Source organism: Molossus molossus, unplaced genomic scaffold, assembly GCF_014108415.1.
Source record: "Molossus molossus isolate mMolMol1 unplaced genomic scaffold, mMolMol1.p scaffold_m16_p_18, whole genome shotgun sequence".
In the NCBI taxonomy this organism is placed as follows: domain Eukaryota; kingdom Metazoa; phylum Chordata; class Mammalia; order Chiroptera; family Molossidae; genus Molossus; species Molossus molossus.
In genome coordinates, this window is record NW_023425353.1 from 60,698,274 (window position 1) to 60,718,367 (window position 20,094).

General features: G+C 40.9%; 1 protein-coding gene across 4 annotated transcripts in view; it reads left to right on the plus strand.

Annotated features, from left to right (window-relative positions):
• The first annotated feature begins 1,088 nt into the window (after window positions 1–1,088).
• TCAIM (T cell activation inhibitor, mitochondrial) overlaps window positions 1,089–20,094 on the plus strand; it is a 29,000-nt gene continuing 9,994 nt past the window's right edge. The window contains exons 1-6 of one of the 4 annotated variants that reach the window (XM_036266835.1): window positions 1,089–1,220; window positions 5,294–5,366; window positions 8,913–9,048; window positions 10,507–10,660; window positions 16,049–16,298; window positions 19,253–19,375. In XM_036266835.1, the coding sequence (XP_036122728.1) occupies window positions 5,338–5,366; window positions 8,913–9,048; window positions 10,507–10,660; window positions 16,049–16,298; window positions 19,253–19,375 (692 nt within the window). In that variant the 5' untranslated portion in view covers window positions 1,089–1,220; window positions 5,294–5,337. Of the gene's footprint in view, window positions 1,221–1,620; window positions 1,663–5,293; window positions 5,367–8,912; window positions 9,049–10,506; window positions 10,661–16,048; window positions 16,299–19,252; window positions 19,376–20,094 lie in introns of those variants that run through there. The other 3 variants (XM_036266833.1, XM_036266836.1, XM_036266834.1) reach the window with 3 other exon arrangements.

Sequence of the window (20,094 nt, forward strand, 5' to 3'; positions counted from 1 at the left end):
CCCTCAATTTGATACTTAAGATATGCTACTTTAAACCATAATTTTAAATCGTTTGGAGAAAAAGTCTTAAGGCGAATAAAGAATAAGTCATGGCTGGAGGGGGGGGTGGGGAGCGGGGGGCTGAAAGAACTTCTTAAAGTAGTTCCCAAAATAGGGTAATGGCAGCATCATTGGAAAGAGTCTATAACCTCACAAGACTGAAAAAGGTAAATTCTTGCACTTCGCCTCGCCATGATGAAGCGTGGCATGAGTACTGCTGTGAATGAGAGGGAAGTGGGACGTCAACGAAGATGACTGGCTCTCTAGCAAGAACAAACTGGGTGACTGTAACTGCCACTATTTTAGATGCAGCACCTAGCAAATAAAATACGTTTGGATATTTGAGGACAAGTGAAGGATGGTAAATGGACGATTATAAGCTAGTCTTTTCTAAAGAGGGTAACTGAAACCCAAAGAAAGGAATTAGAGAAATATGAGACAGTTCAGATGCTGACAGCCAAGAAGCATTTGAAAGGATGAAGACGAGACAGTTGATAAATGAAGCTTTTAGGAAAAATGAAATTGGATGGAATGGATCACAAGTGACTAAATTGTTTCTAATGAGAAGTCGAAAGAGAGAGAGCCCTTAGGGCTGGAACAAAAGGAGGATGGGGGGGGGGGGCTATTTTTTTTTTTTTTTTTTTTTTTTGGCTCAGTCAATAAGGCCGAAAGGTAGAAAAGGAAAAAGATAGGTTATTGTTATTTGCCTAATTTCATCTGTGGCCATTTCTGTAATCAAAGCCATAGAAGTGAAATACAGCTAATAGCAAAACCCTAAGCTGAGGGTGGAGAGTGCTTAAGGTTTGAAAATAGCCAGATCCTGAAAGAGCCAAAGTCCTAAGGAAAATGCAAACCGGAGAAATTTTTAAAAACTAGCGTCAGCTCCGAAGGCTCTGCGGGCAGATCTGCGGAGGTAGCCTCACCCCCTCTAAGGGCGCGGGGGTTGACGGTTGGGAGGTGAGGAGGTGGGGGCCGGGGAGGGGGCGCATGCGCGCGTCCTCTAGCGCGCCCTCCCGCCCTCTAGCGCGTGCTCAGTGGCTCCACCGACCCTCGGGGCAGGCCTCACCACCTGCCGCCCAATCATTTCCGACTCCCTCCGGCCCAGTTCTTCACATTTCCAAGTGCTCACTCGTGCGTCCGAAAGCTTGCGGCGGGCGCGCGGAGCTCCCTCCGGCCGGGCGGTAAGGAGAAGGACGGGCCGGGCTTCCAAGCAGCGGGGAAGGCGGAGCGGTCACCTGGGCGCTGACGTCAGTGGAGCTGGGTACAGCTAAGGGGTTCAACCTTCGGCTGGGGCGCTCCCGGGAGGAAGGCCTGGCACGCTTCAGCCAATGAGAGCGCGCTCTGCGGCCCGTCCCTCGCTGCAGGCGCCGGATGGAACAGGGCGTGCCCAGCTGAGATTTTCGGGGGGCGGGGGGCTCCGAGCACTGCGGGTAGGAGCCTGTCAGCTGTAGTGCAGGAGCGAGGGCAGGCGGGAGCGCCGTGCCCGCAGCGCCGCTCGTGGGCCGGGCCGGCGGCCCGCGCGCATGCGTCCCGGCCTAGCCCACTAGTGTGGGGTGGGAGGGCAAACAGGTCTGAGTTGGAACAGGTCGGAGAAAACCTTTGGGGCGGACACTGGCCAGAACTGTAAGGAGCAGGAGGGGAGGGGTTCCAATCGGGATTTCAGGCTGCTCGGGGCAGAAAGGGGGTTCGCGTGGGCGGCGCGCTGTCACCCTAGCTCGACGTGCTAACTTGAATCAGGGCCGCAGGGTCCACATGGCTGGTTTTACCTTGCCTTGGAGGTGAGAGACCAAAGGATTTCTTAGGCTTCCTTACTTCCAGCCATACCGTTTCCCCGAAACCTTTGACTTATCATAGGAAATTGTGATGATTCAGATTTCATAGCAAAAGATTTAGAAAAGGAAGCTAAAGAATCTGCCCGGCGGTGCGGCTCAGTGGTCGAGCGTGGACCAGGCACCAAGAGGTCGCGGGTTCGATTCCGGTCAGGGCACATGCCCAGGACGTGGGCCCCATCCCGTGGGGGGCGTGCAGGAGGCGGCCAGTGTTCCCTCTCATCGATGTTTTTATCTCTCTCCCCCTCTCCCTTCGTCCTCTCTCTAAAGTCAATAAAAGAAAAAAAAAATTTTTTTTAAGAATCTAGATGCTTTGCTTTTGCAACAATTGATTCAGTTATCTCATAGGACTTACTGCTTTTACTTTTTCTTTGCTTTTTTTCCCTTTCCTGAGAAATAGTCGACTGAAAAGCAATGGAAAGTTGCCTACTTTTATTCCTTCCATCAAGGTAGTTACTAAAGGAAATCACAGTTTAAATGAGAGTAGCCTGAAGAAAAATAAGTTACTATCAAATAAAAGTTGTGCCAAATGGCCAAAGGTCAATCATAGGACCTCTGGCATACACGTTACTGTTTCTATATTAAAAGTAATTTAAGCAAAATGAGCCCTGAGCCCTGAACCCTGGCCGGATTGGCTCAGCGGTTAGAGCGTCCGCCCGTGGACCAGAGAGACGGGGTTCGGCTCCGCTAAGGGCATGTACCTCGGTTGCAGTTTGTCCCCCTCCCGGTTGGGGTTGTGTGGGTGGTGGCCAGTGATGTGTCTCACTATCTCACATCAGTGTTTCTCTTTCTTCTTTCCCCTCTCCCTCCCGCTCTATCTGAAGATAGATGCAAAAATGTCCTCCGGTGAGAATTAAAGAAAAAAAAAAAAAAAGAGCCCTGACCGGGTGGAACTGTTGTCCTCTACACCAGAGGTTGGGGGTTGGATTGCCGTCAGGGCAAATACCTAAGTTTGGAGTTCATCCAGGTTGGGAGTGCCTGTGGGAGGCAACGGACGTCACGTGTCTCTCTATCCCCCGTCCTCTCTCTCTAAAATCAATAAAAACGTATTCTTGGGTGAGGATTTAAAAAAAAAAAGTTTTTCTTAAACTACCCAAATTCGACTTTTCCACCAACTTAGATATCTCTTTCTACCAAATTTGATTTGAAACTGAACAGCATGTTTAATGCCTTCACAGCACAGAATTTAGGTTAAAATCAGAAATTTTCATTGCATGAAATAGAAGCTAGTATCACTTTTAAGTGGATTATGGCAGAAGACATTTGCATTGTTTTTTAAATGACTTGTGTCCTTCCCCATTTTCCACCCTCCATCCAGAGAGGAATCTGACACATAAGTGCTTGGTAATTGCCTGTTGATGAATCGGTTGAATGGTTGAATTAAGGACCGAGAGTGTTTTCCAAGTCTAATAAAACAGTATAACCTTAGTTATTTTGTAGCATGTTTGAGGCTTTTCCCAATGGAAGGATAGTGGGCCCTAGGAAGTACAAACAAGAACGAACCATCTATGAAAGAATTTATCTGAAGACAAAAATCTTGCCGTTGACCTGAGTGCCCTAGGCTTTCAAACTATTTCCCACTAACCAATGAGAGCACCCAAGTTTACTCTGAAGCAGTGTATATTCCGTCTGCTGACAGCAATTTTATTTTCTGTGTGGCTAGTCCTGTAAGAGAAAGACCTCAGATCTGAGTCTTCTAGTCTCCTTAGTAATTATAGTTCTCATGGTAAATAAGAAAGTTGACATTATAATTATCAGTCAGGCCACTTATGTTTTGTTTTCCTGCGACCTGTTTATTTCTGGCAGAAGTGATAAAATTGACTTCTAATTTTTTTTTTTATCCTCACCCGAGGACATTTTTCCATTTTTTGTTCAGGTAGAGTGGGAGGGAGAGAGAGGAACAGAGAGAGAGAGAGAGAGAGAGAGAAACATCGACGTGAAAGGGACACATCGAGTGGCTGCCACCCGCACGACCGACCAGGGCCGGGGACAAACTGCAACGGAGGTACGTGCCCTTAACGGGAACTGAACCCGAGTCTCTGGACCGCAGGCCGACGCTCTAACCGCTGAGCCAAACCGGCCAGGGCTGGCTTCTCATTTTTAAGAAAATATGTCACATGTTTATTGTTAATAAACTAGGAAATAAGGGGTGGGGGATAAAGCACTTAATATCCTACCACTAGCTAACTAGAGATAGCTAGTTATAGACTGCATATGTATATCCTTCTAGTCTCTTTGCAATTGAGACTTATACCTGTGCTGACTTAACTAAACCCGGATTTGATTTTTTTTAAGTTTGTTTGGGTTGGGGGGGGGGTGTTTGTTTGTTTTTTGGTATATTTTGAGTAACCGTCTTTTTTCAAATATGTATTTTGCAAATATTTTCTCCCAGTATGTGGCTTGTCTCCTCATTCTCTCCACATTGTCTTTCAGAGAACACAAGTTTTTTATTTTAATGAAGTTCAGTTTATCAGTTCTTTCACCAGTAACACCCTGTCTTGATTCCTGTAGCTTTATAGTAAGTCTTGACATTGGGTAGAGTTAGTCCCCCAACTTAGTTCTTCAGTATTGAGTTGGCTGTTCTGTGTCATTTGATTTTCCATATAAACCTTACTATGAGTTTGTCAATACCCGTAAAATAACCTGCTGAGATTTTGATTGGGAATGCATTGAATCTATAAATCAAGTTGGAAAGAACTGGCATCTTGACAATATTGACTCTTTCTATCCATGAACGTGGAATATCTCTCCATTTAGGTTTTTTGTATATAAGAGAACATTTATTTGGAAAATCACTGAGGTAGAAGAAGTAATTCGTAGAAGAAATGGGCTTAGGAAACAAGTTGTAGAGGCAAAGGAAGGGCCCTTGGAGATTAGATGTGAGGAAGATAAAGGGGAGGGAAAAGACGTGGCCAGAGTGCCTAGTTCTATTTTTTTTTTTTTAATCCTCACCCGAGGACATTTTTCCATTTTTTGTTCAGATGGAGTGGAAGGGGGAGAGAGAGAGAAACATCGACATGAAAGAGACACATTGAATGGCTGCCTCCCACACGACCCAACCAGGGCTGGAGACAAACTGCAATGGAGGTACGTGCCCTTAGTGGGAACCGAACCCAGGTCTCTCTGGCCTGCAGGCTGATGCTCCAACCATTGAGCCAAACCAGCCAGGGCTCGCTCGCTCGCTTGCTCTCTTTCTTTCTCTCTTTCTTTCTCCTTTCTTTCTTTCTTTCTTTCTTTCTTTCTTTCTTTCTTTCTTTCTTTCTTTCTTTCTTTCTTTCTTTCTCATTTCATCAGAGTTTTTTAGTTTTCCTAGGTCATATACATATTTTGTTAGCTCTATAGCTAAGTATTTCATTTTGGTGAGTGCTAATGTAAATGGTAAAGTTTTTAACTTGTTCATTACTGGCATGTGCTTAACTTTTCAGCAGTTAATGGATGCCTGGAAGTTGATGTACACATATATTCAGAAATGTTTTGCCACCTGAGACCTGTGAGGAGGTAAGCTTCATGGTACCATCTATAATTAGTATGAGAGGCTATTATACATTTTGCTAATTTTAATTTATTGTTATTTTTCAAATCCTAAAGTTATATTATGGTGGAGGGCAAGAACAAACAAAAAAAGAAAAGCCCTCACTGGTTTTGCTCAGTGGTTAGGAGCATCGTCCCACAGACTAAAGAATCATGAGTTCAATTTCCAGTCAAGGGCATGTACCTTGGTTGTGGGTTTGATCCTTGGCCCTGGTTGTACAGGAGGCAACCAGTCAATGTGTCCCTCTCACATTGATGTTTCTCTCTCTCTCCCCCCGCCCCATAAAAAAAAAAAAAAAAAAAAAAAAAAAAATCAATGGAAAAATATCCTCAGGTGAGGATTAAAAAAAAGGGAAAAAGAAAATTCATGTGAACAGCCAGGTCCTTCAAGGGCCCCTTCAGAGCAGAAGGTGAAAAGAATAAAAAATAAAGTTTATCCTTAGCACAGTTTTTATCATGTTGCCCTCATGTCTACTGCTATCCTATTTAAAACCACTCTATGCACTTAAATAGTATACTAAGGTCATTTGACTGCTGTATTTTCTATTTATGTATATATAATGTAAATTCCAAGTCAGTCATTCCAGCAACACACAGGACTCCACTGGCTGACTTTGGATCAGGGACTCCCCCTTGGCATGGTTGCGCCCTTCTTGGAACTGGGCTGCAGCCCAAGACTTTCCTATTCGACACTCCTTCCTCCCCTCTCTTCTTCTACAGGTGTCAGACCCAGATCATGGTCTGAAAGCTCTCCCACCTTCTCCTTCCTTTCCCAGTTATTCTGTTGCACATCTTAACTAATCCTGTCTCGGCCTTTGCTTTCAGCGGACCCAAACTAACACAGCAAACAACAACATATACGTAAAGCATACTTAGTGCCTTCAAAAATACAGTGATAGTTGAGGGTGAATAGGTGGAAGGAAAGAAGAACAAATGAAAATATATAATTTACACATTATGGTATTATGTTCCAAATAGTTCGGTTTTTGTTGTTTGTTTTTTTAGTTTCCAAGAGGGGAAGGCTATTTTTTTTTTTTTTACCTCACCCGAGGACACTTTTTTTATATTTTGTTCAGATAGAGTGGGAGGGGGGGAGAGAGAGAGAAACATCGACGTGAAAGGGACACATCGAGTGGTCGCCACCCACACGACCCAACCGGGGCCGGGGACAAACTGCAACCGAGGTACGTGCCCTTAGCGGGAACCGAACCCGGGTCTCTCCAGACCGCAGGCCGACGCTCTAACCGCTGAGCCAAACTGGCCAGGGCGGGGAAGGCTATTTATAATGATTTTTAGTTTGCAAGAGGGGAAGGCTATTTATAATGAGGATTCAAAAGGGAAGATTCTGGGGAAAATGGGTACATTGCCTCCTGGCACACAGTAGGTATGCAAAGTAGGTCATTGTTTAATGAATGAGTACAATTTGGATAGATGGAAGTAAGGGACAGGGAGGATGCATTAGAGCTTAGACAGCATGTAGAAGAAAGAAGAATGAGGTTGATCATTGGCTGCTGGGACTGAGGGTTTCTATAAGGGTTGGTTGGAGGTCAAGTTTGAAAGATAGTTTGGGCCCTGGCCGGTTTGGCTCAGCGGTTAGAGCGTTGGCCTGCGGTCCGGAGAGACCCGGGTTCGGTTCTCGCTAAGGGCACGTACCTCGGTTGCAGTTTGTCCCCGGCCCTGGTTGGTCGTGCGGGTGGCAGCCACTCGATGTGTCCCTTCACATCGATGTTTCTGTCTCTCTCTCCCTTCCTCTCTCTCCCTCCCACTCTATCTGTACAAAAAATGGAAAAATATCCTCGGGTGAGGATAAAAAAAAAACAACAACGACAAAAAAAAAAGAAAGATAGTTTGGAAATTATAATAAAGGACTTAATATACTAGACTAAGGAGTAGATTTTATTCTGCAGGAGTTGAAAGACCATAAGTGGTGTTTTAGTAGGGAACACAGTGATAGTGGGATTTTAGGGAAACTAACCTATGTACGGTCTGGTTGTTTATGAGGCTATGCAGTCCAATTTTGTGGTGATAATTGGTAGCAGGAAAACGGAAAGAAGGAATGATTCCAAGGGACATTGTAAAGTGAAAAGAAACAAGACTCACTGAACATGGGGTGGGGATGGTGAGCTTGTTTGGGCAGAAGTGAACCTGAGGTTTGGTGCTTTGGCAACATTGAGAAAAGTTGTGCCACAGTAACAGAAATTATCCTGAATTGAGCTGTCTGGCTGCTCCCTTGCCTTCTGTATCCAGGCTGAGTTTAGAAGGAAAATAATGACCTCTACTCCTTTTTTTAGACTTGTAAAATTTGAGCAGCTGTCAAGATAGCTAAGTGTCTGTCAGACATTTGGAAATGAGAGCCAAAGCTCAGATGGAGAAGAAATGGAGTTGTCACTCACATTTACTTATGCTGCCTTCTATTGAGGACTGTTTTCTTCACTGTTCAAACTCCTGTTACAATTTTTAATATACAACCTATATGTTGACTTTATATGCTACAATTTTTAATATACAGCCTATATGTCAACTTCAAATACAGCCCAGCTGGTGTGGCTCAGTGGTTGAGCATCGGCCCATGTACCAAGAGGTCACCAGGGCACATGCCCAGGTTGTGGGCCTGATCCCCACTAGGAGGCATGCAAGAGGCGGCCAATCTTTGTTCTCGCTCATTGAGGTTTCTGTCTCTCTTTCCCTCTCCCTTCCTCTCTCTAAAATCAATAAAGAAAAAAAGTGGTTCAAATACAATACATGGTGGTCTCTAGATTGTTGAAAAAAAAAAAATGTCTCTATAGTCCTACCATTTTAAAAGTAGAAAACTTTTCAAAAGACTCAGTACACATAATGTATGAGACAAAAATATGTCCAATATTTAGAGACTTCTTTCTATGAATGGAAAAGGTAAATTATAACATGCAAAAATAGATGTCAAGGAAGTGCTTCCCCCTAAGTGCAAGTAATTTCATTTAAATTTAAAACTGTACTTAAAAAAAAAACACTCAGGTGAGTTATGCCAAATTTTAAGAATGAAATGTCAAGTTATCCAACTAGGATAATATTAATTTGCCAGTAATGAGGAAATGAACAAAGAGACATCTGTATCTTATTTTTAAACATTATAATTCTCAAAATATTTTTTTACTATAAAAAGATGACACCTGGATATTGAGGGGTGTTTTTAATCTGAAGAAGAAAATGACATAGAAAATTGTCATCATTTGCAGGGAAGAGAGTTAACATTTCCAGGTGGGTTTTGAAGGGAAACTGTATTATTATTTAATATTCTTTTTCATATTGTATCAGTAGAACGTCTGTCCACTGTTTTTAGAAACCATATGGCACTCACTGCTTGTTAAAACTTGGTAGGTTTCAGAAAACCACAAAGTTCTGCATTTTGGTTTCTAATTTGTTCTATGGTGTTTTCCATACATAGTAATTGTAATGTTGCTGTCACCTTATACACTGGAGATTTGTGTGTACATCAGGGCCTCAACAAATAATAAATCCACATCTTTTTAAAAGGCTGTGTCTGGAGAAGGTCTCTCCACGCTGGTTTTTCTGCTCGAGAGCTTTGTCAGGAGCTGAAGCAGTCAACGCCTTGAGGCCATTCTATTTTGCGGTACATCCAGACTTCTTTGGACAGCACCCCAGAGAAAGGGTAAACATTTATTAGTTTTTTAACCTTGGTCTACATTTCTGTATAGTTTAGTTGCCTTGGTTACAGTATAATAAAGAGAGTTCTGTAAATTTGCGTTGTTCTGTCAATGAATTAATTTGAAATACAGATAATGCAAACTGAAAATACGTTGTTTTTATGAAATCTGATACTTTTTAAGCAGGCAATAAAGCTAGCATGTAAACTCTTTAGAGTATTGGTTAATTATATTTTCTGTGCCAGTTTTTGGGGGCTTTTGTTTGTTTGTTTTTTAGTAAAATTGAGAGTTTGAAAGAATATTTAAGGCCTCTGTTTCCACGAGCAGTCCTTTTTCAAGGACGATCCAAGAAAGGTTTGTCGGTGCCCTGACAGTCATCCCTTGTGTTGCCTATGGATGGTCCCTGTCCCTGCAGCATGGTTCATTGTGTGTTCAGGGATCGCAAACCGATATGAAAAATTACTTAGGATAAACTGAGTTATAAAGGTCAGTACTTCTTTTTAATATGTTTTTATTGATTTGAGAGAGAGAGAAAGGGGAGGGAGAAACATTGATGGGCTGCCTCCTACACGCCCGCCCCCCCCACTGGGGATCAAGCCCACAACCTAGGTAAGTGCCCTGACTGGGAATTGAACTAGTGAGCTCTCAGTGCCAATACTTTTTTTTTTTTTTTTATCCTCACCCGAGGACATTTTTTGTTCAGATAGAGTGGGAAGAGAGAGAGAGAAACATCAACGTGAAAGGGACACATCGAGTGGCTGCCACCCATACAACCAACCAGGGCTGGGGACAAACTGCAACTGAGGTACGTGCCCTTGGCGGGAACCGAACCCGGGTCTCTGGACTGCAGGCCAACGCTCTAACCGCTGAGCCATACCGGCCAGGGCTCGGTGCCAATACTTTTTAACGTTGGGCAACAGATTACAAAGTCAAATGCTTGGAATTATTTCATTGGTTCCTTTTATCTTCATTAACATTGACACCTGATTTAACATGAAAAAGAATTTAAAACTCTTGAAAATTAGAACATTATTGTATTACTTTTTTCCACTTGCAATGGAGAACAAATCAGTTTTGCTTCTCTGCTTGAGGAAAATATTCTGATTGTGATATTTGATAAATGTTGGCTATTCAGAGTCAGATTTCTAAATAATTAGTAAATTGCATTAACAGAAAAATATTCATAACCTTGAAGCTTTAATAACTGAATACAGATTATTGGGGATTGTAACAAATTAATATAATTTAATATTTAATAAAGTTTTAAAATCCAACATGTTTGGAAACATTAAGCCTTGTACTAGGTGAATGATTTTCCTCCTCTACCAATGCTATGAAATCCTAATAATTTTTAATACTGAAATATTTAATATGCTCAATATGTGTTAAAAAGGTCAGGATATAATTTCTGTTGTTTCCTTGTTCTAATTTGTATGTAAATGCCCCTTAATATTTTTTTCCAGGAAGTCAATGAAACTTCTCTTCAGAGATTAAGTGTCTATTTAGAAACCATCCAGAAACCAGGCTTCCAGTCTTTGAAACCGACTCAGCTCACATTCTATGTGAGAGAGACAGGCCAGAACGCCTCTCACGGCCAGGGGCCCTTCAGTGCTTTCGGTACGTTTCTGATTTCTAGCTTGTCCCTTGCAGGCTTCGCGTTAAGTAGATTCGTTCAGTCTGACGTTGCCAGAATACCTTTGGATGCAAACCTTGGTCATAGAAAAGTATCTTTTAATTGATTGTTTTTCCTAGAATTAGATTCTGTTCCTGGCCTCATGTGTTTAAATAAGCCATTAAGTGCAGCTTACGTTCTCTTATTTAGTCCTCAGAACATCCTGCGAGGTAGATAGTATTTGCCCAGTTGTAACTAAGTACCATGGAGATGGAATATGGGTCTCAAACCCAGGTCTTTTAACTCCAGTCTCACGTTGTTTTTAAAGCTAGTCGTTCTTGATAGCCTTCTGTTTGGTCCTTTGTCACTGCTGTAGCCATCCACAATCCAGTAATACTTAAAATTAAGGGCAAAAGTAGTTCTGTTATGTCTCTAAATATATAGCCTTTCAGTGATCTTTGAGGAGATAACTTTATTTTTAGAATGAACTTGAAAACAACTTAAAGATTTACTAAGAGTGTTCTGCGAGTTAAGGCTAAAACAATGAGAAAATATACTATAATTTTTTTAAGCAAACTGTTAATGAAACTCAACATTTGATAGGTCTTTTGAGACCTAGAATCTATTTCTAGCTCTAGCTCTGCTACTGACCTTAACTTGCAGTTTTCATTGTTGAAACGAAAGAGGTGAAGCAGTGTGTGTGCTGAAGCTCTCACATTCAGGGTCCCTAACTGACACCTGATGCTCACAAGGCTCTCGGGACCTTGGAGTGAGGAGGAGCTTGATCAGAAAACTACTAAAACAGGATCTTTACGTTTAAGACAGCGTCCCACCAGTCTCTCCAGGGACGAGCATTTGGTAGTGTATTTCCTCCTATCTTTTATTCTCCTGAGATTGAGTATGGGAGAACAGGACAAGGTCCTTTCCTTGGCTGTTTCTCCATCTAGCTCTGATTTGGAGTTTTATTAAAAATAGACTTCAGGCCTGGCCTGCGTGGCTCAGTGGACTGAGCGTCAACCCGTGGACTGAGAGGTCCCGGTTCGATTCCCACTCAGGGCACATGCCCAGGTTGCAGGCTTGATCCCCAGTAGGGAGCGTGCAGAAGGCAGCTAATCAATGTTTCTCTCTCACATCGATGTTTCTATCTCTCTCCCTTCCTCTCTCTAAAAAGCAATAAAGACATGTCTTTAAAAAATAACATAGACCCTATTCTTCAGTATTCAAAGACAAAAAGTCAGCTCATAACCCTGTTGTGAAGGAAAGAAACAGCTCTATTGAAGAATGCTTTAAATAGTAATAGTAATAGCAATTATAAATAATTCTGTTTATTACTCTAAATGACACAGTTCTGTTTGAAATTATAGATAACCATGAATGTGCTGTTCTTAGCCAAGAAAATCTCTATTCATAAATATTTTTAAATAGATACATGTTCCTATTATTACTCAGGGTCAAGATTAGCCTAGGGATTGAAAAAAACCATCATACTTACACATGATTTTATGATTTTTCCATGAGAGATGGATTTATAAAGGCAAATTACATCCTTCACAGTTTTTAAAGAAAAAATATCACCATTCTGTTTGTATTTTTATGTTTGGAAGAGTCAAGCTCATTTCTGCTGCTATAGCTGCTATTTCACTACCACCGTCAGCTGGCTTTGTGATAATTACTGGAGTTAAATTTCTTTGTGAGAAAAGGAACAAATACAAGAAACCTTAGAAACTTTCACACAGCAAATTAGGGATGGAACTGGTACTAGGAATAATATCTCTTTATTCCTAGTCAAATGCTTTGGTTTAATATACCATATTATCTGTTGATTCTTCTTTTAAAATATTGTTATTAATCATTATTGTCTTTGCCTTTATGACAAAGATTAGCACTCTGACAGAGATTTAAAACATTTTTATGTCTTTAATATTTGATTATAAAATTAAGATCAAGTTCTTTTTATGTTTTTATTTTTAGAACATTAGAAATGATTAATCACCTTTTCACTGATAATTAAGATGGTAGTAAGGTAAAATGTTTACTAGTGATATTCACTACTGAAATTAAAGATCTAAGTCATTTCTTCAGCCCATCTTTTTGGTGATCTATGAGGAAATAAACTTTATTATAATAAATTTTAAAACAAGTTAAAGATTTACTAAGAGCTTTCTGTGACTTAATGTGGAAACGAATATTTGTAATCGGCTATGGCTGAGTAAAGTTATAAATTCTCTACTTTCAATTAATGATTAACTTTGAGCTCTTCATTAAACAAAAATAAATTTTAGAAAAAAATAAACTAGAAATGGAAGAAAACATACATTATACATGACAAAAAGATAATGCTAATATATAAAGAGTTCTTAGAAATCAAAAAGAAAATAGAATAGCTCTGTTACAAAAATTAGCAAAGATAATGACTAAACAATTCAGAAAATAATACATACAAATATCTAATAAACATGTAGAACTATTTTCCTTTAGTCATCACATGCAAACTAGGTTAATGAGGCATGTTGCCCAGTGAAGGACATGTGCTGTCTGGCGTGGGCATTCCTCACTACATGGCAGCCCTTACACTGGATTAAATAATTAATGGAATTGATAAGATAGAAACTGAGATTCATTCCTTGACTTAGCTCTTCGGATAAATTGTGTCCTCTTAACCTCAAATGCAGGAATTTGGATTTATTTTTCCTATATCACTGATCACAGTAAAGCCTGTATTTCTCACTTTACCATCAGATGATTAAACTAAAACACATCCTTAGTTTGCATGTTCTAGGTTCCCTAAAGGTATTGTGGCAAGAGAATATGTATCCCTGAGAATGAGTTAAATTGTGATACCTGTCATCATTGGCAAAGACAAGAAAATACATTTCAGCCTTGTATGGAATGTGAAAAATTAAATGCAACTTTTATGTCCATCAAGTTCAGAAGTGTTAAATGACTTATGCTGCCTTCATTATATGGGCCAGTATATAGCTACTAAAAAGAATGAGGTTGATCTATACGTATAGATATGAAAGGGTCACCAAGGCTAAGTGACAAGAACAAGTTCAAGGTAATATATCCAGAATGATACCCTTTATATACATTTTTTTTAATCCTCACCCGAGGATATTTTTTCATGTATTTTCAGGAGAATGGGAGGGAGTGGGAGAGAGAAACATTGATATGAGAGAGATACATCAATTGGTTGCCTCCCACATGACCCCGACCAGGGCTGGGGGCGAACCGAGGTACCTGCAACCGAGGTACATGCCCTTGACTGGAATCGAACCTACGACTCATTGGTCTGAGGGCCTATGCTCTAACTGCTGAGCCAAACTGGCCAGGGCCCCTTAATATATTTAAAAGAAACAGTTCAGATTGTAGGGGGTGCTTGTGTAAACGTATATGCATATATATCATGTGTAATACACAAGCATGTAGGAAAGGTCTAGAGCAGGGATGTCCGAGAGAACTTGCTGAGTGGGGGAAATGCTTTGTATCTGCGCCAGTGCGGCAGGCACGAGCCCTTGTGGCTGTTGGGCATTTGAATGTGCCTAGTATGTGACCAAGGAATCGAATATTAAATGTTATTTAATTTTAATTAATTTAATGTAAGCTTCCACATATGGGTAGTAGCTGCCATAATAAGCGGTGCAGCACCTGAAGCGTATGCACCCACTATTCATAGTGAAGGGGCGAGGGTATGTGCCTGTGAACAGGAGGCCCATTTGTACTGTCTGTGGCTGATTTCACAGTAAGGAGATACTTATATAATTACTTATATAATACTGGTATCATTTTCAAAACCAATTACTATACATTTTTTGTTAAGTTACACACAGTCCTGTTTCGTTTTTTTGTTAATGTTGTTTGTTTATTGATTTGAGAGAGAGAGAGAAACATCAATTTGTTGTTCCATTTATTTATGCAATTATTAGTTGATTCTTGTATGTACCCTGATTGGAGATTGTACCCGCAACCTTGGCATTTCTGGACGACGCTCTAACCAGCTGAGCCACTCAGCCAGGGCTACAATACTGTTTAAAAAAAAAAGAGCAGCCCTGGCTGGTTTGGCTCAACTGTTAGAGCGTCGGCCCATGGACCAGAGAGTCATGGGTTTGGTTCCCGCTAAGGGCATGTACCTCAGTTGCACTTTGTCCCCGGGCCCCAGTTGGGATCGTGTGGGTGGCAACCACTCGATGTGTCTCTCTCAAGTTAATGTTTCTCTGTCTCTCTTCTTCCCTCTCTCCCTCCTGCTCCATCTGAAGATGAATGCAAAAATGTCCTCGGGTGAGGATTTTTAAAAAAAAGGAAAAAGAGCATGTTGTAATGGAAAAAATACTTGGGTTGGTGTCAACTTAGATTTAAGCCCTCGCTGCATTCTTTCTAACCTCCTTGAGTCTTGTTCATATTTGAAAAGAGAAGTAATAATGGAACAGTTGCCCTGGCTGGTTTGGCTCAGCAGTTAGAGCATCGGCCTGTGGTCCAGAGAGACCCAGGTTTGGTTCCCACTAAGGGCACATACCTCGGTTGCAGTTTGTCCCCGGCCCTGGTTGGTCATGCGGGAGGCAGCCACTCAATGTGTCCCTTTCACATTGATGTCTCTCTCTCTCTCTCTCTCTCTCTCTCTCCCTGCCACTCTGTCTGAACAAAAAATGAAAAAATGTCCTTGGGTGAGGATTTAAAAAAATAAAATAATGGAACAGTTGGTGGGAATGTTGATTGAAAAGTTATGTAATTTAACTAACAACCATGCCTAACCACAATAAAGGGGTGGAAAAAATAAACAGTGGATTTCCTATTGATGACTTAACAAGTTAGATTACTAACCTTAGCCCAGTGACTACTCCGTATCAAAATCAGATTGCGAAGCACAATTAAACAATTAGGAATTTGAAATCACTTCTGGAAATACTGAGTTACTAACTTAGTTGGGTAGGCAACTATGAGGAAAATCTTTCAGTCACAGAGAAAATTCTAGATGAGTTTCTTTCACCCCCAAGACTAAATAGCCTGACTCCTCGTCTGAACCACTGTCACAGGGCAGCCACCCCCTCTTCCTCCCCCTTCATCTGAGAAACCACCTTTGGTGGACACTAGCTCATAGGAGAGCTGTACCGTCTCTTAGACTGTGAATCCCCTTCTCGGGCCGGCTGGGTTTGGTCACCGGTGCCAGACTAGCCAAGGGAGCTGAGCGGAGTTGCCGAAGACAAAGACAGTGTTGGTAAAGATCTGGGAAAGGAAGCAGTGTTCCATTGACAGATGGTTTGCCAGGAGGAAGAGTTTTAATCAGTAACGGGGTGTTTTTTTTAAAAGATTTTGATTTTATAAATTTTGTATGACAAAATTTTAAATAAAACAAGTAATCATCTGTCTTCATTGTTTGGGGGAATTATATTCTCTAGGATTTCGAGCAGTCAAATTTACTTTGCACACCAGAGATCTGCTAAGCACAGTGTTATATATTCTCAACTCCTGCAGTTTATCAATTGAACATGTCCAAAGCTTGAATAGCAGTGTTCATCCCCCGCCTCCCAAAGAGAAGAGGGCGCCCGACAGGCCCATCAAATGGGACAAGTCTTACTACGCCTTTACTGGATTCAAGGACCCCGGTGAAGGCCTCGAGCAAGTCTCGAAAAGGGAAACAACCCTCTCGTACGTATTCATTTCTGCGTAACGAAACTTAGCTGTAGTTCATGTTTAAAATTTGATTTTCCAGGAAAAGTAATCCTGTCAGAACGGTGAACTCAATAACTATTATGAAAAGGGTATTTTATGTTCCTTAGTTGCCAGAATACTTCCAATTGTATTAAATTTTTTATCTTTTCATACGAGCCATACAGGAGATTGTTTTCAATATTTAAAATTCTCCTCAAGTATATGAAGAAAGGTTATATCGAAATCTTTTTTTTTTTTATTTAAGCTTCTTCAGATGCTCAGCGTTTTCAGTTTCTTTGGAGAGTTCAGTAGTAAGATTTTTAATGATCCTAATGATCCATAAATAATAAGAATAAGTGGAGACGACGTTTAAAAATGTCAAGAGGGGCCCTGGCCGGTTTGGCTCAGCGGTTGGAGCATCGGCCTGCGGTCCGGAGAGACCCGGGTTCGGTTCCCGCTAAGGGCATGTACCTCAGTTGCAGTTTGTCCCCGGCCCTGGTTGGTCGTGCGGGTGGCAACCACTCGATGTGTCCCTTCACATCGATGTTTCTCTCTCTCTCTCTGCCTCTCTCTCCCTCCCGCTCTGTCTGAACAAAAAAATGCAGAAATGTCCTCGGGTGAGGATAAAAAAAAAAATGTCAAGAGGGGTGATAAAATGTACAGACATTTCTCTTATCATTTGTCTCGTTTGTAAGTCACCATTAATGTATTTTGCATAAGTCATTTTTGGACCCTGCAAAGACCAGCCATATTCTGTCCCTGTGGCTCTGTTGGTTGGAATATCATACCATACACAAAAAGGTTGCGGGTTCGATCCCTTGTTGGGGCAGGTCCGGGAGGCAACCAGTCCATGTCTCTCTCCCCACCCTCTTCCTCTCTTTCTAAAATCAATAAAAACATATCCTCAGGTGAGGATTAAAAAAAAATTTTTTTTAAGTCTATGGTTTATCAGAGGATCCTCACTCATTCCTTCATGGTAAATTACCCTTAATTATCCTCGCAGAGCATTTGATTTTGTGGGTTGTCTGAAGTAACCCTGGAACTCCTCCCTTGTATGGAGCCGGATCCCAAGTAAGGCTGAGGAGTGTTGCTGCCTCGTCAGGAGGTGTCGGGGATCTGTAACTTGGCCAGAACTTGTCAGCCACCACGGTCATTTTGGCCATATACAGTTTAAGTTTTCATTTGTATTCTTGTATTGTTTAACTCATCTTTATTATATATGTAGTTTACAGAAGAGGAATCATAAGGAATACATGCTGAATCCTGTAGTTCAGAAGTAGCATTAAAATAATTCTTCAAGTTTACATCAGATCATTTCTACATGGCTTATAAATTGCATTCACCTGATCAAAATTTATTCTTGAGCCCTGGCTGGTTTGCTCAGTGGTTAGAGCATTGGCCCATGGACCAAAAGGTCTCAGGTACAATTTCTGGTTAAGATTTCTGGTTAAGGGTACTTACCTAGGTTGTAGGTTTTATCCCTGGCCCTGGTCAGGGTCATTTCAGAGGCAACCAATCAATGTTCTCTCTCACATCGATGTTTCTCTCTCTCTCTCTCTCTGTGTGTGTGTGTGTGTGTGTGTATCCCATCCTCCCTCCCTACTTTCCACTCTTAAAAAAAATTAAATCTTGAAAGAATGTTGATATTTTTCATATTTCAGGATATAACAAGAGAAAATATAACAACAGTATTATTTAGTGTAGACTTTTAATATTTTTAAATTTATTTTTGTTGAGAACTATAGGTTGAAATAGTTTCTTACTATTGTGAAATAAAATATTTGGAAATAAATCAGTTGGGTTTTGTAAAACACAAAATAGAAAAATTTGAGGTCATAAAATCTCCATTTAATCTTTTTTTTATCCTCACTCAAGGATATTTTTGCATTTATCTTCAGATAGAGCAGGAGGGGGAGAGAGAGAGAAACATTGATGTGAGAGAGACCCATCAACTGGTTGCCACCCACACCCCCAGGGACGAACTGTAACCGAATCCTTAGGTGCCCTTAGCAGAAACCGAACCCGGGACTCCCTGGTCCACGGGCCAATGCTCTAACTGCTGAGCCAAACCGGCCAGGGCTCCATTTAATCTATTTTTATATTATATCTGGTAATTACATTCCGATCTACATTTTTGGACATGCTGTGTGATTTTTAATTTCTCAGCAAATTGTTCTTTTTATTTAAATCCTCACCCAAGGATATGTTTTTATTGATTTGAGGAGAGAGACAGAGAGAAACGTCCATCAGTTGCCTCCCAAATATACCCCGACCAGGGATCAAACCTGAAACCTGGGAATGTGCCCTGACAGGACTCAACGCCGAGACCTTTCGGTGTACGGGACGACACTCAGCCAACTGAGCCACACCAGCGAGTACTCAGCGAGTTGTTGGGTGGTTCTGCATCTTCAGAACCGCTTCACTGTGTACCATATAGGAAAGGGCAAAATGAAAGTGTTAATGCCTGAGGAAGTTTTTAAATTATATGCTATAATAAAAAGAATTTACCACTCTAAAAAAAAATTATGAAATGCTACTCTGTGTTTTAGATTTTAGTATTTCTATATTTTGGACATATTCTCTGATTATCAAATAACATAACAAAAATATTTTAATTATATAAAATTGAATTTGGAAGGAGCCAACAAGGTCTATTTCTTTTTAAACAAAATAATCTTATATGTACTGTTTTTTCAACTGAAAAATCATATCATTGAACTATATAGAAAAACCATTGAAATGCTGTTCTGTTAGCTACCAAGATATTAGTAAACGTCAGACTTTCATTTCTTCTATTTGAATTTTACTCAAGTGATTATATTCCACTTTCAGTGTGATGTGGTCAGGGTCTGACTGGAGCTGACCGTGGGCTACTGTGGAGCAATGCATGTGTGTGCTCCTAGTAGGCACGTTGGCATCGTAGGCAGAATGTGTGTCTCTCTTCTTTCTAGATCCTGGTTAGATAACAATGGAAAACATGCTACCAAAAAGCTAGAGAATAGCCTGCCCCTTAGAAAAGAACTCGATCGTTTAAAAGGTGAACTCTCCCATCAGCTGCAGCTCTCGGATATCAGGTAATAAAGAGAACCTAACGTAGAGATTAGAATAAACATGTGTTACCTGTTGGTAAAGTTTTTCAGCAATTAAATATTTGCATCTTTTAGTTTAATTTTTCAGGTAACTATTCTTCAAGTATCTTTCTATGAAAGTAATCAAATATTCTGTATAAGAAAACCGCTATCTATTTCTTGTTTAAATAGTGACGTAAGGTTTAGGTACTGATATATTTGTAGCTAGTTGAACTTTTTTACATGATGAGTTTGTAAGAAAAAGATCCTTTTTCATATACACGTAATATGTAAAATATAATTATTCCTCCATCATGTAAGGTTAGTATTTGAGTTTAAGAAAAAGAAAGGAGGGGGGGGGAGAATCAGTGGGGGAAAAAGGAGAAACATCTGTAACAAAAATTAATTAATAAAAAAAGAAAAAGAAAGGAGAGAGAAAATGGATGTTGTCTTGGTTCTTTGTACCTGAAAATAACTTTTTCTAGTATAAGCTTTAAAAGATCTGTCAAGCCCTGGCCAGTTTGGCTCAGCGGTTAGAGCGTCAGCCTGCGGTCCAGAGAGACCTGGGTTCGGTTCCTGTTAAGGGCACGTACCTGCAGTTTGTCCCGGGCCCTGGTTGGTCATGCGGGTGGCAGCCACTTGATGTGTCCCTTTCACGTCGATGTTTATCTCTCTCTCTCTCTCTCTTTCTCTCTCTCTCTCTCTCTCTTCTCCTCTCTCTCCCT